This window comes from Canis aureus, chromosome 6, assembly GCF_053574225.1.
Source record: "Canis aureus isolate CA01 chromosome 6, VMU_Caureus_v.1.0, whole genome shotgun sequence".
Taxonomy (NCBI): domain Eukaryota; kingdom Metazoa; phylum Chordata; class Mammalia; order Carnivora; family Canidae; genus Canis; species Canis aureus.
In genome coordinates, this window is record NC_135616.1 from 18,510,260 (window position 1) to 18,529,350 (window position 19,091).

Consider the following 19,091-nt stretch of genomic DNA (forward strand, 5'->3'; position numbering starts at 1 on the left):
CTTTTTCCATGCCGCCTTTGCTGTTCAGTTACACTGATTATATTGTATGCCTGCCTATAGATTACACTCCCTCGTTTCTGATTAGTTGTTTCCCGGCTAAGGGCTTAAAATTTAAGAAACAAACTTCCTAAAATATATATAAGGTTAAGAATAAATAAATAAATATATGAACGGATAATGCTTTTGTAGTAAGAATACATAGGGCCCAAATAAAAAAGTAAAATGCCTAAGTGTTAATGCACTGGATTTATAAGTTATTTTTCTCCTTATAGATCTTTTTCCATTTATTCCTGGTTTTTGAACTCTTGACTTTCTTTCAAATAAGAGAAGCTTGCTAGATGTAGCCTAGTCCCAGATATATGAAATGGTACTATAAATACATAATTTCTCTTTTGGGGGATATGAAAAAAACCTAAAAGTTGAATCTGTATATAATTATGAGCATACTTCCAATTCTCACTAGTTAAATGAAGTGAAAAACTATTCTGGAAAACCTTTTTTTTTTTTTTTACCCCAAAACATACAGTTCTTTTTCACAGTCAAAATTTCTCAAACTATACTTATTTACTAGCATATTCTCTCTCCCTTTTGGCAGACTGGTTGCATTCATTATCTCTAGTTTTCCCAAATTTACATTACTTCCTATTTCATCTCTAATCCTTCTAACTGATTTTTCCCTCTCTCTAGCCCCACTTTTCTTTACTGGCTCAAGTCTCTCTTATGAGAGACTTATCCTCTTATCCTCTCTACTATGAGGGTATATTTATTTCTATTTTTTCAAAAACTTCTCCTCCTTTGTTAACTCCTCAAGCAATTTGACCTTCAAAACGCTCATATCTTTTTAATAAAAATTTGACCATGTGTTTTAAACTTTGACCAATATTAGGAGGCAAAAATTTTATTTCAAAATATACAAATGGCAGTTTTTATATTTAGTAAAATATGATGTAAAATGGTAACTCCATATTAAAGGAGTGAAATAATGGTAGATGGTAACAAAATGTGTCTCTTTCCCTTTTGCTGTTTTTTCTTTTAAAGATTTTATTTAAAAAAAAAAAGATTTTATTTATTCATGAGAGACACAGAGAGACAGGCAGAGAGACACAGGCAGAGGAAGAAGCAGGCTCCATGCTGGGAGCCTGAAGCGGAACTCGATCCCAGGACTCCAGGATCACACCCTGGGGCAAAGGCAGGTGCTGAACTGCTGAGCCACCCAGGGATCCCTGAAATAGTAAGTTCTAAGACATCTTTTTGGACCAAAATGAATTTCCATGATAGCTCAACTTTACCACACCGGCATCTCAATAATTACTATCTTCCTGAAGAAGGGCAAGAGAAATTAGTAAGATACATGATCTGACCAAATATTTTTGTACTCTACATAAAGGCTAGAGAATATGAGACATAGGGACACCTGGGTGGCTCCCTGCATGGACCCTCTTCTCCCTCTGCCTATGTCTCTGCCTTTCTCTGAGTCTCTCATGAATAAATAAATAAAATCTTAAAAAAAAAAAAAAAAAAAGAACACGAGACATATTTGAGAGGCTGTAATGTTTAAGGCTGGAAGACATTTCCACATTTTATGGAGACAGTATTTCAAATCAAGACAACCTGGAAAAAATCTACAGTTTATACAGTATCATAAGTTACACAAAGAATTTCAATTCGCTGGGTAGAAGGAAGAAGGAGGAATACAGAATCAGCAGAGGACATTTTACCACATCCCAACTACTCACAAGATTCTAATAAGACTACCTAAAGGGAAACGTCCCCCTTTCCACTGTCAATGCCCTGAGACTTGAATCTCTGCCATAATTAGTTGTTACTGACGAGAACATATTGAGACTGTCATTATCTTCAGATGTTTTAGAACAGGGAAACAAGTTTAAGAATCACTTAATTATAGGTCACCATGGTGATGATAAGCTAAATTCTTAACCTACTACTTTAACCTATAATTTAGTCCCCAAACTATAAGTGGACCCAGTCACATCACATTTTTTTCAAAATTAACACCTAAATACAAGAATAATGCGAGACCAAAAAAACAAAAAACAAAAAACAAAAACCTGAAAATAATTAAGGTAATCATTTCTGTGACAACATAATAAATCAATCAAGACACTGCCGGTTGTAAAATTCAAACTCTATGAAGACCTAGCCAAGTTCTACCCATATACTCCAACTTAAGAGCAAATCGGGGATCCCTGGGTGGCGCAGCAGTTTAGCGCCTGCCTTTGGCCCAGGGCACGATCCTGGAGACCCGGGGTCGAATCCCACATCGGGCTCCCGGTGCATGGAGCCTGCTTCTCCCTCTGCCTATGTCTCTGCTTCTCTCTCTCTCTCTCTCTCTGTGACTATCATAAATAAATAAAAATTTAAAAAAATACATCTTTAAAAAAAAAAAAAAAGCAAATCGATCAGGATTTTATTTCCTTTCCTAGTAGCAACGAGACATGATTGCGTAATGCACAAACTGCTTTCAGTAAGGCCAGAGTTCAAATCCCATGCTACCATTTACCAACTATGGGTCCCCAGGCATGTTAATTAATCTACCTGAGACTCCGTTTCCTCAACTACAGAATGGAACTAATATCCTAAAGGTTTCTGAGGATGAAATACTGAAGGGACTCAATGCATAGTAGTCATTCTGCAAGTGTCTGTTCTCTCTCCAAAGAAACAGTTATATTTGAAAATCCATAAAAGTAACTAATATTCTGTTACTTATTCCTTGGACAGCAAAACAATACAATTCTAGTACTTTAAAGAATCACCTAAGGTGATTAGCACATTCAAACAACTCTCTACGAAGACAACAAAAAAAGCTCAACAAATATTTTTAAAATATGCTTAAAGATATGGAAGAGTACACAAAGAAGTAGCAAATGATCAGGCCGAGAAGTAGCAAATGATCAGGCCGAGTTCAGAAGGAAAAAGGAAAATCCAGAGAGGTGGGCCCAAACTTGGGAGGGGGTGGGGAGTGAGTAACATTTGCTATGGGTACATTAGCCAATCTATAAAGCCAGCTGATAATTTCCCAAAACTGGTAAAAGACATAAATTCACAGATTTCAGAAATCTCAACACACAAGCAGAGTAAATAAAAGAAATCCACACCCATACAGCAAAATTTCAGAAAACTCTAGACAAAGCAAAAAATAGATTACCTTCAGAATAGTAACACCAATAACTAAATTTCCAAGAGATACAAGATGGAAACAACAATCTGTCCCAGCAACAAAATTCAATAAGAACGATGGTGAAATAATTTTTCAGATCACCAAACAACAAACAAACCTAAGGTATTTGTCACAAGCAAATCAGTCCTAAAGAAAATACTAAAATATGTTCTTTAGGGAAGAAAAAGAAAATGATCTGAGAAAAGAGGTTGTAAATGAAGGGAGAAATGAAAAGCATGAGAAATGGTAACAATGATAACACTAAGAGCAAACCAGTGAAAAGATATTAAGTCTTTAAGTACATAATTTCCAAACTAGAAGAGAAAAAAGGAACAAAAATAAAAGGCTTTTGTTTATCTAAAAGAAAAAAGGAATATAGAATAGATAAGACAAAGTACACTGTATGATGGTAACTTTAAACTTAGATACATGAGTGATTGATTATATTCAATATAAACGGATAGATTTAATGTTCCAATTAAAAGATTGCTAGACTGGATTTTTTTTAAAACCTACATGCCATTCATAAAACATTACCTGTAATACAAGGAAATAGAAAGGTGAATATACCATGCAAACACTAAAGAAAACCAACTGAGCTATTCTAATATCAGATAAGTAGACATTAAGACAAAATGCAATTATTAGACATAAAGAGGGGAATACTTCATAATGACAAATGTTACAAAGAACCAGAAAGCTGTAAATGTTCTAAAGTATATATGCACTTACTAACAATGTCACAAAATGTCATATTAAGAAAAAACTTGGAAGAGTTATAAGAATAAGATATAATCCACAATTATACATTTTAAACATACATCTCTCAGTAACTGACATAACAAAGCATCAGAAAAGTTAAAAATAGTAAAGCTATAGAAGATTCAAACAAGATGACCACACTTGACCCAATAAACATATACAGGCATTCAGGGGCTAAATACACATTCTCTTTAAGTACACATAGAACATCTGTAAAGACTGACCATATGCTTCAACATAAAACAAACCTCAAAGAATTCCAGAGAACTGAATCATAGAAAATGTTATGTAACTACATGCAATAATGTTAGAAATCATTAATAAAAAGAAAATGAAAAAATTTCCATATGTTTGAAAACTAGAAAGTATGTTTGTCAACCCATGTATAAAGAAGAAATAACACTGGAAATTAGAAAATATTTGGAACTGAACAAATATAAATATAGAACTATGACTAATGGGAAATTTATGCCTTTAAATGTATATATTAGCATTGAATGAAAACTGATAAAGTAGGCATTCATCTCAAAACTCAGAAAAAGAACAGCAAAATACAATAAAAGTAAAAGGAAATAATAAAAAGACAAGATCAGAAATTAATCACACTCAAAAACACACAAAAGAGCAGTAGTTCACAAAACATGGTTCTCAGTTCTCAAGACTCTTTCAGAGTCCAAAATGTCAACCTATTTTCATAACAATACTTTTATGCCATGTTGATATTTAAAACAATGGTGCAAAAGTAAGAAAGTGGGTTTAACTGCCAGAGTTTTGGCATGAATGAAGGCACCAAATTCTACAGTAAATCACTGTATTATTTATTGATTGCCAGACTAGCAGTTAAAAAAAAAAGTCACTTCACTTAAGAACGTCCTTGATGAAACAGTAAAAATTACTCATTTATTAAATTCTCTATGTCAGTTAAATATTCTGGGACAAAATAAGAAAGTAATAAACGTATCTGTTGCAAATCAAAGTAAGATAAAAGCACTCTGTGACTGAGTTGCTTGCTGATCCATACAGTTTTTATGGAACTCCATTTTTAATTCAAAGAACTACTGCTAGACAAACTAGACTTACCCAGGCTTGGGTTTCTGGCAGACATTTGCTCAAAAATTAACACATTAAGCCTGGAAAATAACTGACAGCATTTCTTGCCAATGATTAAGTTTGACTTTTCAAGCAAGAATTGGGAATTTGGCAAACTTCTATCTACAATCTTGAGTTTGACAGCATCCCAATACTTAACTTCTGATGAGACTGGTGGTGATTTAAACAAATGTGGTTTTTGGTATCATATAATGAAATACGTAAATATTTAGATGTACATAACTCAATGCACTTCTATTTTCCAAATGACCAAAGCATGTTACAAAATTATACATGATAGAAGATCCATCCAAAATGCAGGACAGACCAATGAACTCTAATATACCAGAATAAGAAAAATCTATTGATATTGTTTCAGATTCCGTATCGCAAAAAACCTTTAGAAACACTTGTTGAAATCCTCTGTACTATCAAAGAAGATTATTGTACAATATGAAAACGCTATTAAAATAGTTTTCCCTTTTCCAATTCCATATCTGAGTGAAAAAGGATATTTTTCTATTTCAACCAAGACATTTTATACCAGATTGAATTCAGAAACATAAGAGAATATACCTGTTTTAAGTCAGACATTTAAATGAAATGTGCTAAATTATTAAACAATGCTACTCCTTTCCTACTTAAACTTGTTCTAAAAGAGTTATTTTTCCTTTAAAGAACATTATTTACATTAACATGTAATGGGTTCATTATTGTTCATTCTAAATGAGCTGATAAACACTTTAAAAACTTTCTCAGTCTTAATTTAAAAACTGAGGAAAATTTACAAATATATCAATATATATATAACCCATATAAAGTTCTTCAGAGTCCTCAGTAATTTTTAAGTATAATGGGGTTCTGAGAACAAGAAGTTTGAGAAATGCTGTCACAGCAAAAATAAAAGTCAAAAATTGATTCCTTGAAAAGACAAAAAAAAGATAAACAACTGGCAAGAATATCAAAACATTTTAAAAGAGAAGGCACAAATAAACTATGTTAAAAAATAAAAAAGAAAATATCACCATAGATGCTGAGGACATTAGAAAGACAAGATTATTTCATGAACTATACGGCAATAAATTTGAAAATTTAGTAAATGCTAAAAAGCACAATTTACCAAAATAGGCAACTCACAAAATATATGTTTTAAATTGTCCAAAGACCAATAAAGAAATTGAGTTAGTAAACAAAAGCCTTCCCACAAAGAAAACTCCAGACTCACATGGCTTTTCTAGAGAAGTACACCAATCATTTAAGAACAATAGCTCTATCATACAAATTATTCCAGATAAGAAAAAGTAGGAACATTCTCCAATTCATTTTATAAAACCAAAATAACCTCAAAATAAAACCCCGACAAATGCATTATAAAAAAGGAAAATTAAAGGTCAATTACACTCAAGAACAAAGACATAAAAATTGTGATCAAAATTTTAACAAACTGAATACATCAATTTTTTTAAAGACCATGACCAAACCAAACCAAACCAAACCAAAGATCATGACCAAGTGGGCCATGAAAAAGGTTAATTACAAGAATGCAAGATTGATTGCACATTAAAAAGTAAATCAATGTAATTCGCCACATTAACAGATTAAAAGAAAAATTATGATCATCTCATTAAATGCAATAAAAGTATTTAATAAAATTTAACATCCATTCAAGATATAAACTCTTACTTAGCACAACAGAAACAGAAGGGAACTTCCTTAATCTGATAAAAGGCATCTACAAAAAACTCCAGCAAACATCATACTTATTAATGGTCAAAGAGTGAAAGCTTTCCCTTTGTGATCAGGAACAAGATAAAGTTGTCCTCTATCACCACTTCTATTCAGGAATGTAGTGGAGGTCCTAGCCAGAAAAGTAAGGCAAGAGAAAGAAATAAAAGATGTAAGGATTGGCAAGAAAGAAACAAAACTCATTATTCACAAATATGTTCGTGAATACAGAAAATAGAAGGTATCTACAGAAAAATTGTTAGAAATAAGAGTTGAACAAGACTGTGAAACTCAGTATCAATTGCGCATTTCCATGTAAATAGCAAATGCAGTTAGAAAATAAAACTTAAAAAATCAAGACTCTTAAAATAGCCTCAAAAAATATGAAGTGCCTAACAGTGAATCCATTGGGAGATGCGCAAATCCTCTGCAGGGAAAATCATAAAACTTCATTGAAAGATATTTACAGGATTAAAAAAATGAAAATATATGCAATGATCATGATTTGACAGACTCAATATTGTGAAGATATAAATTCTCCCCAAATTAATTTAGTCAAAGAATCTCAATGAAAATCACAACAGGATTGTGTTGGGCATGCTGGTTTTTAAGCATATATGGAAATGCAAAGGACTAATAGCCAAGATATTCTTGAAAAACATTAAGTAGTAAAGAACTTCTCTAACATACATCAAGATTTAGAAGACTATGACAAGTGTGACAAGATAGTGGAATTTATAAAAACAGACCAATGGGACAGAATAGAGATCAGACAGAGAACCACACATATGGGTGGCCTGACAAAATAGAGAAAAGTCATTGTTTTGTTTTTCCAATAGATAATAATGCTGGGACAGAAATCTACCCGTACGTAAACAAATGAAATTGAACCCACTTCTCACACCATTCACAAAAACAAATTCCACCTAGCTAGTAATCAAGTTCATAGTAATAATCACATGAATTATTTCAGATTCAAAAAGAAATGTATTGATTATATATATATATTCCCAGTGGGATATACCCTAAAGACAAACATCATCTTATTAGTGGCAATCTTGGTATTGTTAAATTGAAATTACTTTATACATGTATAAAGCAAATAAATTAACATGATAATGCCATTAAGGTACCAAGATTCTTAGAATAAGACAAGAAATAATATATAAAATCAAAGCTAATTCCTGAAGGGAAATATCACTAATTCAACATGTTATTTCTTTTTCTAAAAAACATGTTTACTAGTTCTATTCACCAAAAATACCAAAAAAACAAAGAAAACCCAGTAATAATGAATGCCCCAAACATCCAAATTGGGGTCTCTAGGTATCAATTCACAGTGAAAAAAGCGCTGCTTGAAAAAATAGCTGAGGCAGAATAGTTCCGGGGCAGAAAATATAGTCACAGCTCTCTCAAATCCTGAAAGAATAGAAGCTATACAATAATACTTGAATCATGTCAGATGGACACAGCAGCCAAATGAACAGCCTCTCACTGACCAAAGAGGAGACAACCTGAAGTATCAAAAAGAATGATGCAATGGACTTACACACATTAAAAATATAAAAACGTGAATGTTTAGATGACAATAAAAAAAATATCACTGGTCAGATTGCTAGGGGCCAGCTTGTTATTTTGAAAACTGATTAAGAGGATAGAAACCAATCTTTAATCATGATTCTCATATAGGGACTCTCTATCTCAGAATAACCAAATACTTGAGGAAAGAAGTTTTTCTTTTTTAAAAGAAGTACAGCTAATAAATGCAGGAGGAACTGTAAAATTAGAAATTCATCATGATCTCAATGTGAAATAATAGATCTGATCAACAAGCATTAATGACTGCTAAAACCATTAAGTCAAAGGTTGATGGGGAACTTTGTAATAGATTCATCAGGCCAGTATCAACTGTACCCATGGATCCATCTTTTTTTTTTTTTTTTTTTTAAATAGACTTCACGCCCCAAACTGGAGCTTGAACTCATGTCCCTGGGATCAAGAGTCACATGTTCTACTGACTGAGCCAGCCAGACATTCTATCCCATCTTAACATTACTAAAAATGGAACCAGAGGTCCCATCCCATCTTAACATTACTAAAAATGGAACAACCAAAATGTTCCTCCTGATGTGATACAATAGACAAGTGCAGTTCAACTCAAGGCTTAAATTCATGACCATGAGATCAATATCTGAACTGAGATCAAGAGTCAGACATTTAATTGACTGAGCCACCCAGGTGCCCCTCAATGAAATATTCTTAACACAAAACACAAAACCTAACCCTAATCAAGCCTCTCTACCTAATTACCAGTTTATAGGAAATAAGAGATGAAATGGAAGAACACATTAAAGGACCATGAGGATACAATTAGCCAAATCTAGAATGTGAGAAACTCTATAAATATGACCCAGTTTCTTCAACAAATAAACAGAGAATAAAAAAGATAAACTGATATAGATTAAAAGAAACTTAAGACATGTATCAACCAATGCAACATGTGGATCTTGTCTGGATTCTGCAGCAAACAATCGTTTAAACATTTGGGTGTGGGCAGCCCTGGTGGCCCAGCAGTTTAGTGCTGCCTTCAGCCCGGGGTGTGATCCTGGGGGCCTGGGATCGAGTCCCACATCAGGCTCCCTGCATGGAGCCTGCTTTCCCCTCTGCCTGTTATCTCTGTCTCTCTGTCTCTGTCTCTCTGTCTCTCTGTGTCTCTCATGAATAAATAAAATAAAATAAAATAAAATAAAATAAAATAAAATAAAATAAAATAAAAACAAAAAAAAAAAACATTTGGGTGCTCTTAAGATAATCAATGAAAACCGAAGATAGCCTGGGTATTATAAAACATTAAGAAATTCTGGTTAATCTTTTGGGTGGAATAATGCTTCTTCTCTGCTAGAGATGCATACTGAAGTACTTGCCAAGGAAAGTATATGATGCCTGGGTTTTGCTTTGAAATACTATAGACTTACTCATAAATTATATCTGCAATTATAGATGAAAATAATTAAGTAAGTAGGTAGGCAGGTGGGTGGGTATGTGGGTAAATGGATGGATGGATATAACTTCTTCAGGGAGGGAATCAATTCTAGGTGAATTAACTCAAATTCAATATGAAGGCAAAACAATGAAGCTTTTAGATCACATAGAATACCCTTATGTTCGCAAAGGGCAGAATTTACTAAACAAAACTTAAAAATCACTAAACAAAAATGTGTTATCCTGTACATAAGTCTAAAAGATTTTGTCTACTTTATACTATTTTAAAGGTACTTACTGCTGGTAAAAGAGACTGCATATTTTGATTAGAATCTGCTATTGTAGCAAGGTAGACCAAGTTCGTATGCAACATCTGCTGATACCTATTAAAACAAAACAAATATCAATATTTAAAAATAATTTTCTTCCTATCTGCTTCAATACAAATTAGCATTCTAGTTATTTCCCAAGTTTAATAAAAGATTTATGTTACCTGAACATCAATAGCACTTCAATTTTTCCTAGTTCCTCTGCAAAATAATTCCAAATAATAAATACATTCAAAGATAATAATACACATAAAGAGTTTACCATGTGCTAGATATTGTTATAGTTGTTTTATATATACTCATATGTTTCAGTCAATTCTCAAACCCACACTGAGGTAAAAGTTCTTACTTTCTTCATTTTACAGATGAGACAAGTGAGGTTTTGAAAAGTTAGTAACATGTACAATATTTGCGCAGCTCAGGAAATGGAATAACTGAGATATGTACCAGCTCTATACACTGCACATATGCTTTCCAAAAAGAGACCCAGAATGAAGGAATTCAACAAAACGGACATGCTACTCCTCTTCCCCCCCCCCCTCCCCCCGCCAATTTCATATTGCCAAAACCCTCAAACCCTAACAGAAAATGTCAGGAAGGAGGCAGAAATCACATAAACTTTTTCTTTCTCTGGCAGCAGTGACCAACAATTTATGCCTGCTACAGTTATGCTGCCCATCTGTTAGGGCTCAGCATTAAAGAAGATAATAGACATGTTTACTTACAAATAACATATATATATATATAGAGAGAGAGAGACATATATATGTAATATGAGACAAAATAACTGGACACTAATACCATTAAGAATTAACTTTATAAAACAAAGCAAATTCTCACTACTGCAACAAAGTGGCTAAACATGCTCATTGTAATCTTATGAATTAGTTTTGCTAACTCTGCAAATTGGTAGTGATTCAGTTACTAATGTTTGTAAACCCTCCAAATAAAAACTTACAAATCCTATACTAAATTGTTAGGCTGTTTTAGAATTTTGTTTACCTAGGAACATTATACACAAATTAAAATAATGAAAATAAGATAAAAGAATTTTATTCAGCTAAATAAAGTCTTCTAAAACAGATCTCAGGGATGCCTGGGTGGCTCAGTAGTTGAGCGTCTGCCTTTGGCTCAGGACGTGATCCCGGAGTCCCAGGACCGAGTCCCACATTGGGCTTTCTGCATGTAGCCTGCTTCTCCCTCTGCCTATGTCTCTGCCTTTCTCCCTCTCTGTGTCTTTCATGAATAAATAAATAAAATATTTAAATAATAATACAGATCACATATAAAATCATTATCTATACATCACATAAGGAATCCTAGGAAATCTTTTGCAGCATTATTTTTTTCTATTAGAACTGGTTTCACTACTTTTTTCTTATTAGAGGAAAAACAACTTCTCACTGACCCTTGATTTTCCTAACAAGTTTATGCTCATTTTTTATTTTTTACAGATTTATTGAGGTATAACCAATATAAAAAAAGAACGACACATATTTAACTTGTCCAATTTGATGAGTTTGGACATATGCAAACACCTGTGACACCATCACCCCAATCAAGGTAACAGACATAACCAATACTTCCCAAAGTGTTTGTTTCCTTTTATGACTTTGTTGTTAAAAAACAAGTTTAGAATCTTAATGCTTCTCCTCACGTATTACACTATGTTGCTCAATTAAACATGATATAATGTTTGTTACAGTGATCCTCAGACAAAAGAGGACCAGGAGTTACTGTATTGTACTGAATTATTCATAATGGTTAATTATGTTGTCAAAATTCTTAAAACAGCGCTAACAGGCACCACTAGCTGGAACCATTTCATTATTCTGTGAAGATCCTGAATGGAATTTAAGGTATAGGGTTCCAAAATCTTGCCATTTTTTAAAACTATTTAGCCATTTTTAATTAGAACATAAAATTCACTTCAAAGTCTACTCCTTTAAGTGTCTTTTCTGAGAATATGGCTTTAAAGTATTCAGATATGAAATTTGCTGACCACCCTGCACAAATAAAAATAACAAACCTTACTAAGAGACTATGGCTTCCTCATGACCCTTTAAGAAAAAATTTTAGTCATGCTGATTAGTACTTAACAAGTCCATCTTAAAATACTGTTAAATCTAATCTGCCATGCTCCTAAGGCCTCCTTTGTAAAATAATGGGAGTTAAAAATAGATCTCCAAAGTCCCTTGTAGTTCTAAATATCTATAAATACAGCATCTTTTATGGAGTACTTCAGTTTTAGGACATTTCCCCAAACTAAATCTTTTTAACTTTTATTTTTGAAATAATCTTGAACTTACAGTTTTAAGAACAGTATAAAGAATTCCCAAGTATCTTTCCCTCACCCTCCCCAATCCTTGGCATTTCACATTTTTAAAAAATATTTTATTTATTTATTCCAGAGAGAGAGGCAGAGACACAGGCAGAGGGAGAAGCAGGCTCCACGCAGAAAGTCCGATGCAGAACTCGATCCCTGGTACCCAGGATCATGCCCTGGGCTGAAGGCTGCGCTAAACTGCTGAGCCACCCAGGGATCCCCGGCATTTCACATTTGTCTTACTCCATTTGTAAACATACACACCAATATGTACACACATGCAAGCACACATACACATACTCAGAACAGCTTTTTTTAAAAAACCTTGTGAGAGTCATTACAGACATATTACTCCACTACTTCTAACACTTCAGTGTTGATTTCCCAAAAACAAGGAAATTCCCATATGCAACCACTGTACAAAAAATTAAGATCAATACAGTAATATATAATCCAAAAACCCATTCAAATTACTCCAATTGCACCAAGAGCCCCGAATATTTTACCTAATATAAGGTATCTTATCTAACTTCAGTAGGTTTTCTTTCTTGTAAACTGCATTATTTCTACAGCATTCATCAAAATAAGCTTTTTCTAAGATCATTTAAGACCCAAAGATGAAAGTTATTGAAAAAGTAGTATATACTCATATTCTTTTACAAGTTTGTGTATACATCACCTACAAAGCAATAAGCAAACATTCCAGAAGAATCTGGCTTTAGTGGACTCTACTGAAATAATAAAAAGTAGATTCTTCTATAAATATTAAACATTTTCCTCTGAAAATTTACTCTGTATATACTATTACATTTATCACTGAAGCAATTTAGTTTTTTTAATGTATGTTTATTAGCTCTAAAACAGTCTGTATTAAGAAAACGGAGTATAAATAACAAGGGTAAATATAAACATATTTAACATTGTATGATGATGGTAACTTCCTAATAAATAGTGGCAGATATTCCAAAACACCCATAATTATCAACATATTAAATGAGGGTCAGTTCCACTTCCCAAAGATTCCACTAAGAACCACTACATCAATTATCTGGAGTAAGGTAAAATATCCACTGTTAAACTTATGCATATAATTAAAAAATGAATCTGAAAAAGTCAGATCTCATTTTTAACAAAAAACCTTTACCAAGAAGCTGTGAAGATTAGATTTATAAGACAACAGAAATAAAATTTAAAGAATAAAAGTCATCTTCCTAACTAGATATTTAAAACTACATTCTTCTATATAATGATTAATACAATTTTTTTCCATGAAAATCACTTCTAGGACACCCTGAAGTACTTATAATGAAATACAAAAATAAAGTCTGATTTAAGTAAATATGTTATTTTAGAAAATACCCAGAAACTATAACAGAGCAATAGTACATTCTCACACATATGTTATCAGAATTTAAAAAGGAATAGGGTTTTTGCATAAGAGCTCCACAAGTGATTTACTTTTATTGAACATAAAAGGAATGTGTGCACATGTATGTAGATGTTACCAGTGAAAAATCTTTAGATGGTGAGATACAGTGTTTGTTATGTAATTTTTATGTTACCTGTGTCTTTAAATTTTCTATAATTCATATAATACTTTCATAAAAAATAGTTATTTTACATCAAATAACTGTTCCAAGCAAAGTTATCACATCTTAAGGAATTGTTTAATTAAAATTGAACTATCAGTTCCTAGATGCCTGTCGTTTACTGTTCCTCTTCATTTTCCTTTGCTTTCTCCTAATGCAAGAAATGAAAACATTTAAGGTTGAGAGGAGGAATTTTTTTCTCTTTACTCACAAACAACTTGATAAAGAAAGAGTATCTAAAGAACTCTAAAAATGAAATTAAATCCGTCAGGAAGAGCAAAATATAAGACTATATCTAAATCAATGTAAGCCCCATCTGCACCAAATATGTGAGAAAATGAGGTCTATTCCAATATGCAGAAGGAAGAAATGATCATATATACACAAAAAAAGCTAAGAATATAAAGAATAAAGCAATACAAACTTCTTCTGACTCAAGTTGGAAAGGCTCATTCTAGATCTGAACACTTTCTATCCAAGCCATGCACTACTGGGTCCTTTAAGAAACTGAACCAGTCCTATGCCACAAAATCCTCTGACAGTTGAAAAAGCCACAGGTGAAAATAAGTATCCTAATCAGAGCCTGTCGACTTTTATCATCCCATGGCCAATTCGAGGCAGTGATCTCCTTACCACTGATGATTATCCATAGTTAAACTAAGGAATAGATCAGCTAATTAATTAATTTTTAGAGAATATTTTGAAATATAAACAGACATGACTCACTGAAGAAACAATACACATAAAAGTAGTGGAAATTGTCATATAAGATGCAAAATGTACAAGTGACTAGAAAATAAAATACTCAGACCTAAGTTTCTAAATATCATTCTCTAAAAAGAACCAGGGCTTGGAGAAATAGGCAATTCCAAAATGGGACAGGAAAAAGAACAAGATAAGCCTAGAATATTTTGTAGTGCAAGAAAATTTTTTAAAAATGCTCAAAAAATAATGAATACAAATCAAAAAGCCAGCTTGAGGGGCTCCAGTGGCCAACATTAGGGACAACTTAAAAAGAAAATAGGATAACATTATAACTTAAAGAATTATAGTAAGAATCCATAAATCCATTCAGATATAAATAAATGAATGAGTGAATGGGGGCAGAGAATGAGAAATGTTTTCCTTAAAGTAGGATTTCAAATAAATGTAGAAGGAATGACTGATTTAGTCACCATTTGGCAACCACCATAGTAATAAGAGTTTCAATCAAGGATCATTGGATGGTGAATACTTAAATAAATGCTTAAAAAAAAAAGTACAAGAGGGGCAGCCCGGGTGGCTCAGCGGTTTAGCGCCGCCTTCAGCCTAGGGCATGATCCTGGAGACCTGGGATCGAGTCCCACGTCAGGCTTCCTGTGTGGAGCCTGCTTCTCCATCTGCCTCTCTCTCTCTCTCTCTCTCTCTCTCTGTGTGTGTCTCTCATGAATAAATAAAATCTTTTAAAAATAATAAAAATTGAAATTAAAAAATAAATATTTTTTTAAAGGACAAGGAGAAACATTATGTATATGTCTCAAGGTATTTGCCTAAGAAGATACATATGAATTAAAAAGAGAAAAATAATAACTTTACAGTTGATAAACTGGCAGGTCTCACCGTAACTGATTAAGATTCTCACAAATACTAGGACAAATCACTATCATACAGCTATTTGAGAATGCACCAAGAAGGACACAACACCATTTATTTGTGATGCTCCTGCCAAAAGTGCATAACATAATCTAATCAAGGAGAAATACCAGTCAAAGCCAAAATGAGGGACATTCCACAAAATAAACGCTATGTATTCTTCAACATCAACAACGTGAAAGATAACAGACTGAAGAATGGTTTCAGATCAAAGGTATAATCAAGGCATGTGACAATTAAATGCAACATCTGATCCTGCACAGGACCCTAAACCTGAAAAAAGTACATTAATGGGACAAGTAGCAAAATTTTAAAGAGGTCTGAAGATAATTCTATTCTTAATTCTAACAATTATACTGATTATTTAAGAAGTTATGTCTGATTTTATGAAATACACACAGGTAATTGAACGTAAGATAAAGTCATGTGCAACCTATTATCAAATGTCTCTGTGAAACAATATGGAGAAGATATGAATGATATCGGGAAGAAAATGAAAATTAAGGCATACAGGAATTTCTTATCCTTTTTTTTTAAGATTTATTTATTCATAAAAGACACATAGAGAGAGAGGCAGAGACAAAGGCAGCGGGAGAAGCAGGCTCCTCGCAGGGAGCCCGATGTGGGACTCAATCCCAGATCCTGGGATCACACCCTGAGCCCAAGACAGATGCTCAACAGCTGGCATCCCTTCTACTTTCTTTAAGACTTTTCTCAAGAGTGAAATTATTTCAAAATAAAAAGTTTTAGAAAAGATACCACTTTTCACCAACCAGATATGCAAAAATTTTTGAAAGACTACTAATCTCCAATGCTGGCAGAGGATGCTGAAAACCAAGGCTCTGAAATCTGACTGGAAGAAACAAAACCAATATAACCTTTTTGCGAGGTAATTTGGCAATCTGCATGATCTTTGACCCAGACATCCCATTTATAAAATTCTAACCTATTAAAAAACAAAACATTTACCTAAATGTATTTATATAGTTATACCGGATCCCTGAGTGGCTCAGAGGTTTAGTGCCTGCCTTCAGCCCAGGGCATGATCCTGGAGTCCCAGGATCGAGTCCCACATCGAGCTCCCTGCAGGGAGCCTGCTTCTCCCTCTGCCTGTGTCTCTGCCTCTCTCTCTCTCTCTCTCTCTGTGTGTCTCCCATGAATAAATAAATAAGATCTTAAAAAAAAATCTGTTAAAAATAAATACATAAATAAATGATATGATTTATTCATATGATATGAATGTCATTGTGTGCAAATGCACAAAAAAAATGTTTAGAAGGATAGGTACTGAACAATTAAAAGTGGTTACCCCTATGGAGAGGGGAGAAGCATATGAGTGGAAGGTAAAACATGACTTGCTTTTCTCTCTACCAACTTTTATACGTTATGATTTTCTTTTTATAATGACCCTACATGACTTTTTCATTTCAAAAATGATATGAAAACAACAAGGAAAACGACCAAGTAACAAAGAGAGACTCGAAATTAGATAAAGGGGAATCAAGTGATAGCAAAAGTTCAGCCCAGCAGGAAAGCACATGCAGAGGCAAGACTCTGGGCTGCTGGGATAATCTACTTGAGAGACCCGTGAGATCTCTAGTAAAGACAGATATGTTACAAAACAATGGTGGGAATAAAAGATTTTAGAGCTGTACTGTCCAGTAAAGTTGCCACTTGGTAGCACAGGATGTGGCTAGTTCAAAATGATGTGTTATTAGAGCAAGATTCGCAAGAGATTCCAAAGACTAGGTATGAAACAAAAGAATATAAACAGTCTCATTAATATATTTATACTGATTATGTACTAAAGTGATACTTTTTGGAAATAATGGCTTAAGTAAAATATATTATTAAAATTAGTTTCTCCTGTCTCCTTTTACTTATTTAATGTGTCTACCAGCAAATGTAAAATTACATATGTGGCTTGCAATATATTTCTACTCGACAGCGCTATTCTAGGGACTTTCGATAAAACATTCAACTTGTTCCACTACGTTGGATTCTATTAAAGATACCATTTACTTCTGACACATCACTAAAATTACAAGTTTGGTTCTTATGAATGATAACCATTCTCTATTTATTAGATATAAGCTTTGCGGGGATCCCTGGGTGGCGCAGTGGTTTGGCGCCTGCCTTTGGCCCAGGGCGCGATCCTGGAGACCCGGGATCGAATCCCACGTCGGGCTCCCGGTGCATGGAGCCTGCTTCGCCCTCTGCCTATGTCTCTGCCTCTCTCTCTCTCTCTCTGTGACTATCATAAATAAATAAATAAAAATAATTAAAAAAAAAAAGATATAAGCTTTGCTTTCTCAACTACATATACGGATGTTCACTAAATATCCTATATGTGTGAAGAGCTAACTTTTCCACAGATCAGACTACCCACAAATTTGAAGTCATTATTTTACAATGCAGGGTAAGTATTTAAAAGACCAAAAAAAAAGAAAAAGAAAAAAATCCACTGCATCCCAAAGAACAAATTTTTCTTTTGTAAAAATCAGGAAAAGTCACACAAAAAAGTGTACATTAATGTTCATAGAAGTATTCATAATAGCCAAGAAATGAAAACACAAATGTCTATTACTGATGGATAAATAAAACATGGTACAACCATACGATGAAAAATTATTCAGCAACAGAAAGGAAGTATTGATACATGCTTCAACACTGATGAATCCTGGAAAATATTATCCTAAGGAAAAGAACTCAAAGACGACCACATATTGTATGAAGCCATTTATATGACATGACCATAATAGACCAGTCTACACAGACTGAAAGCAGATTAGCAGCCGTCAGAGGGTGAGGGATTAGGATGTGGGAATGGAAAGTTACTGCTAATGGGCATAGGGTGGAGATGATCAAAGTGTTCTAAAACGGACTGCAGTGATGATGACACGACTCTATACCAAAAGCTTTAAATTGTAACCTTAAAATGAGTGAATTGTACGACACGTGAATCATATCTAAATAAAGCTGTTATTAAAAAGAAAAGTAAAAAATTAACCAACACAAAAAAATGAATACAAAAAATGTTTTCATATCATTCTTACTGAGAACACTCTGAGGTCTTTCCTTTATTCTGATAGTCCATTATACACTGAATAAGATGGTTATTTTCATCCAACATCTGAAATAAAATTAGAAAAAGTTTATTATAAACGTAGTGCATCACATAAATTTTTTTTTAAATCCTTCAGATTTCTAGAAATGTTTATTCATAAAGGAACTGAATCTATTCAGTTCTTTTAAGTCTTATTCTACACCCCCGGAATGATATGTTTAATCAGTAATTTTCAAAGAACTATATTCCAATTATTCTCCCCTTAAATTATTACCTGAAGCCCTAAACGAGTTTCTTTTGTATTCAAACATTTTATTACTTCTGCTACTTGTAATATAAGATTTAGCCTGTTAAGACTAAAAGGTAAGGGTCAAAGCTAACTTTGTGTCATTCTTATGCTCTGCAGGAGTAA

At 33.3% G+C, this 19,091-nt stretch overlaps 2 protein-coding genes across 6 annotated transcripts in view; one reads left to right on the top strand and one right to left on the bottom strand.

Moving 5' to 3' along the window:
* Window positions 1-19,091, bottom strand: part of SS18 (SS18 subunit of BAF chromatin remodeling complex) — an 80,564-nt gene that overhangs the window by 58,547 nt on the left and 2,926 nt on the right. For 3 of the 5 annotated variants that reach the window (XM_077900309.1, XM_077900314.1, XM_077900312.1), the window contains exons 2-3: window positions 18,669-18,745; window positions 10,035-10,119 (exon numbers count right to left, since the gene is read on the bottom strand). In XM_077900309.1, coding sequence (XP_077756435.1) covers window positions 10,035-10,119; window positions 18,669-18,745 — 162 coding nt within the window. Of the gene's footprint in view, window positions 1-6,789; window positions 6,888-10,034; window positions 10,120-10,229; window positions 10,267-18,668; window positions 18,746-19,091 lie in introns of those variants that run through there. The other 2 variants (XM_077900311.1, XM_077900313.1) reach the window with 2 other exon arrangements.
* Window positions 1-19,091, top strand: part of PSMA8 (proteasome 20S subunit alpha 8) — a 123,212-nt gene that overhangs the window by 42,890 nt on the left and 61,231 nt on the right. The window lies entirely within an intron of this gene.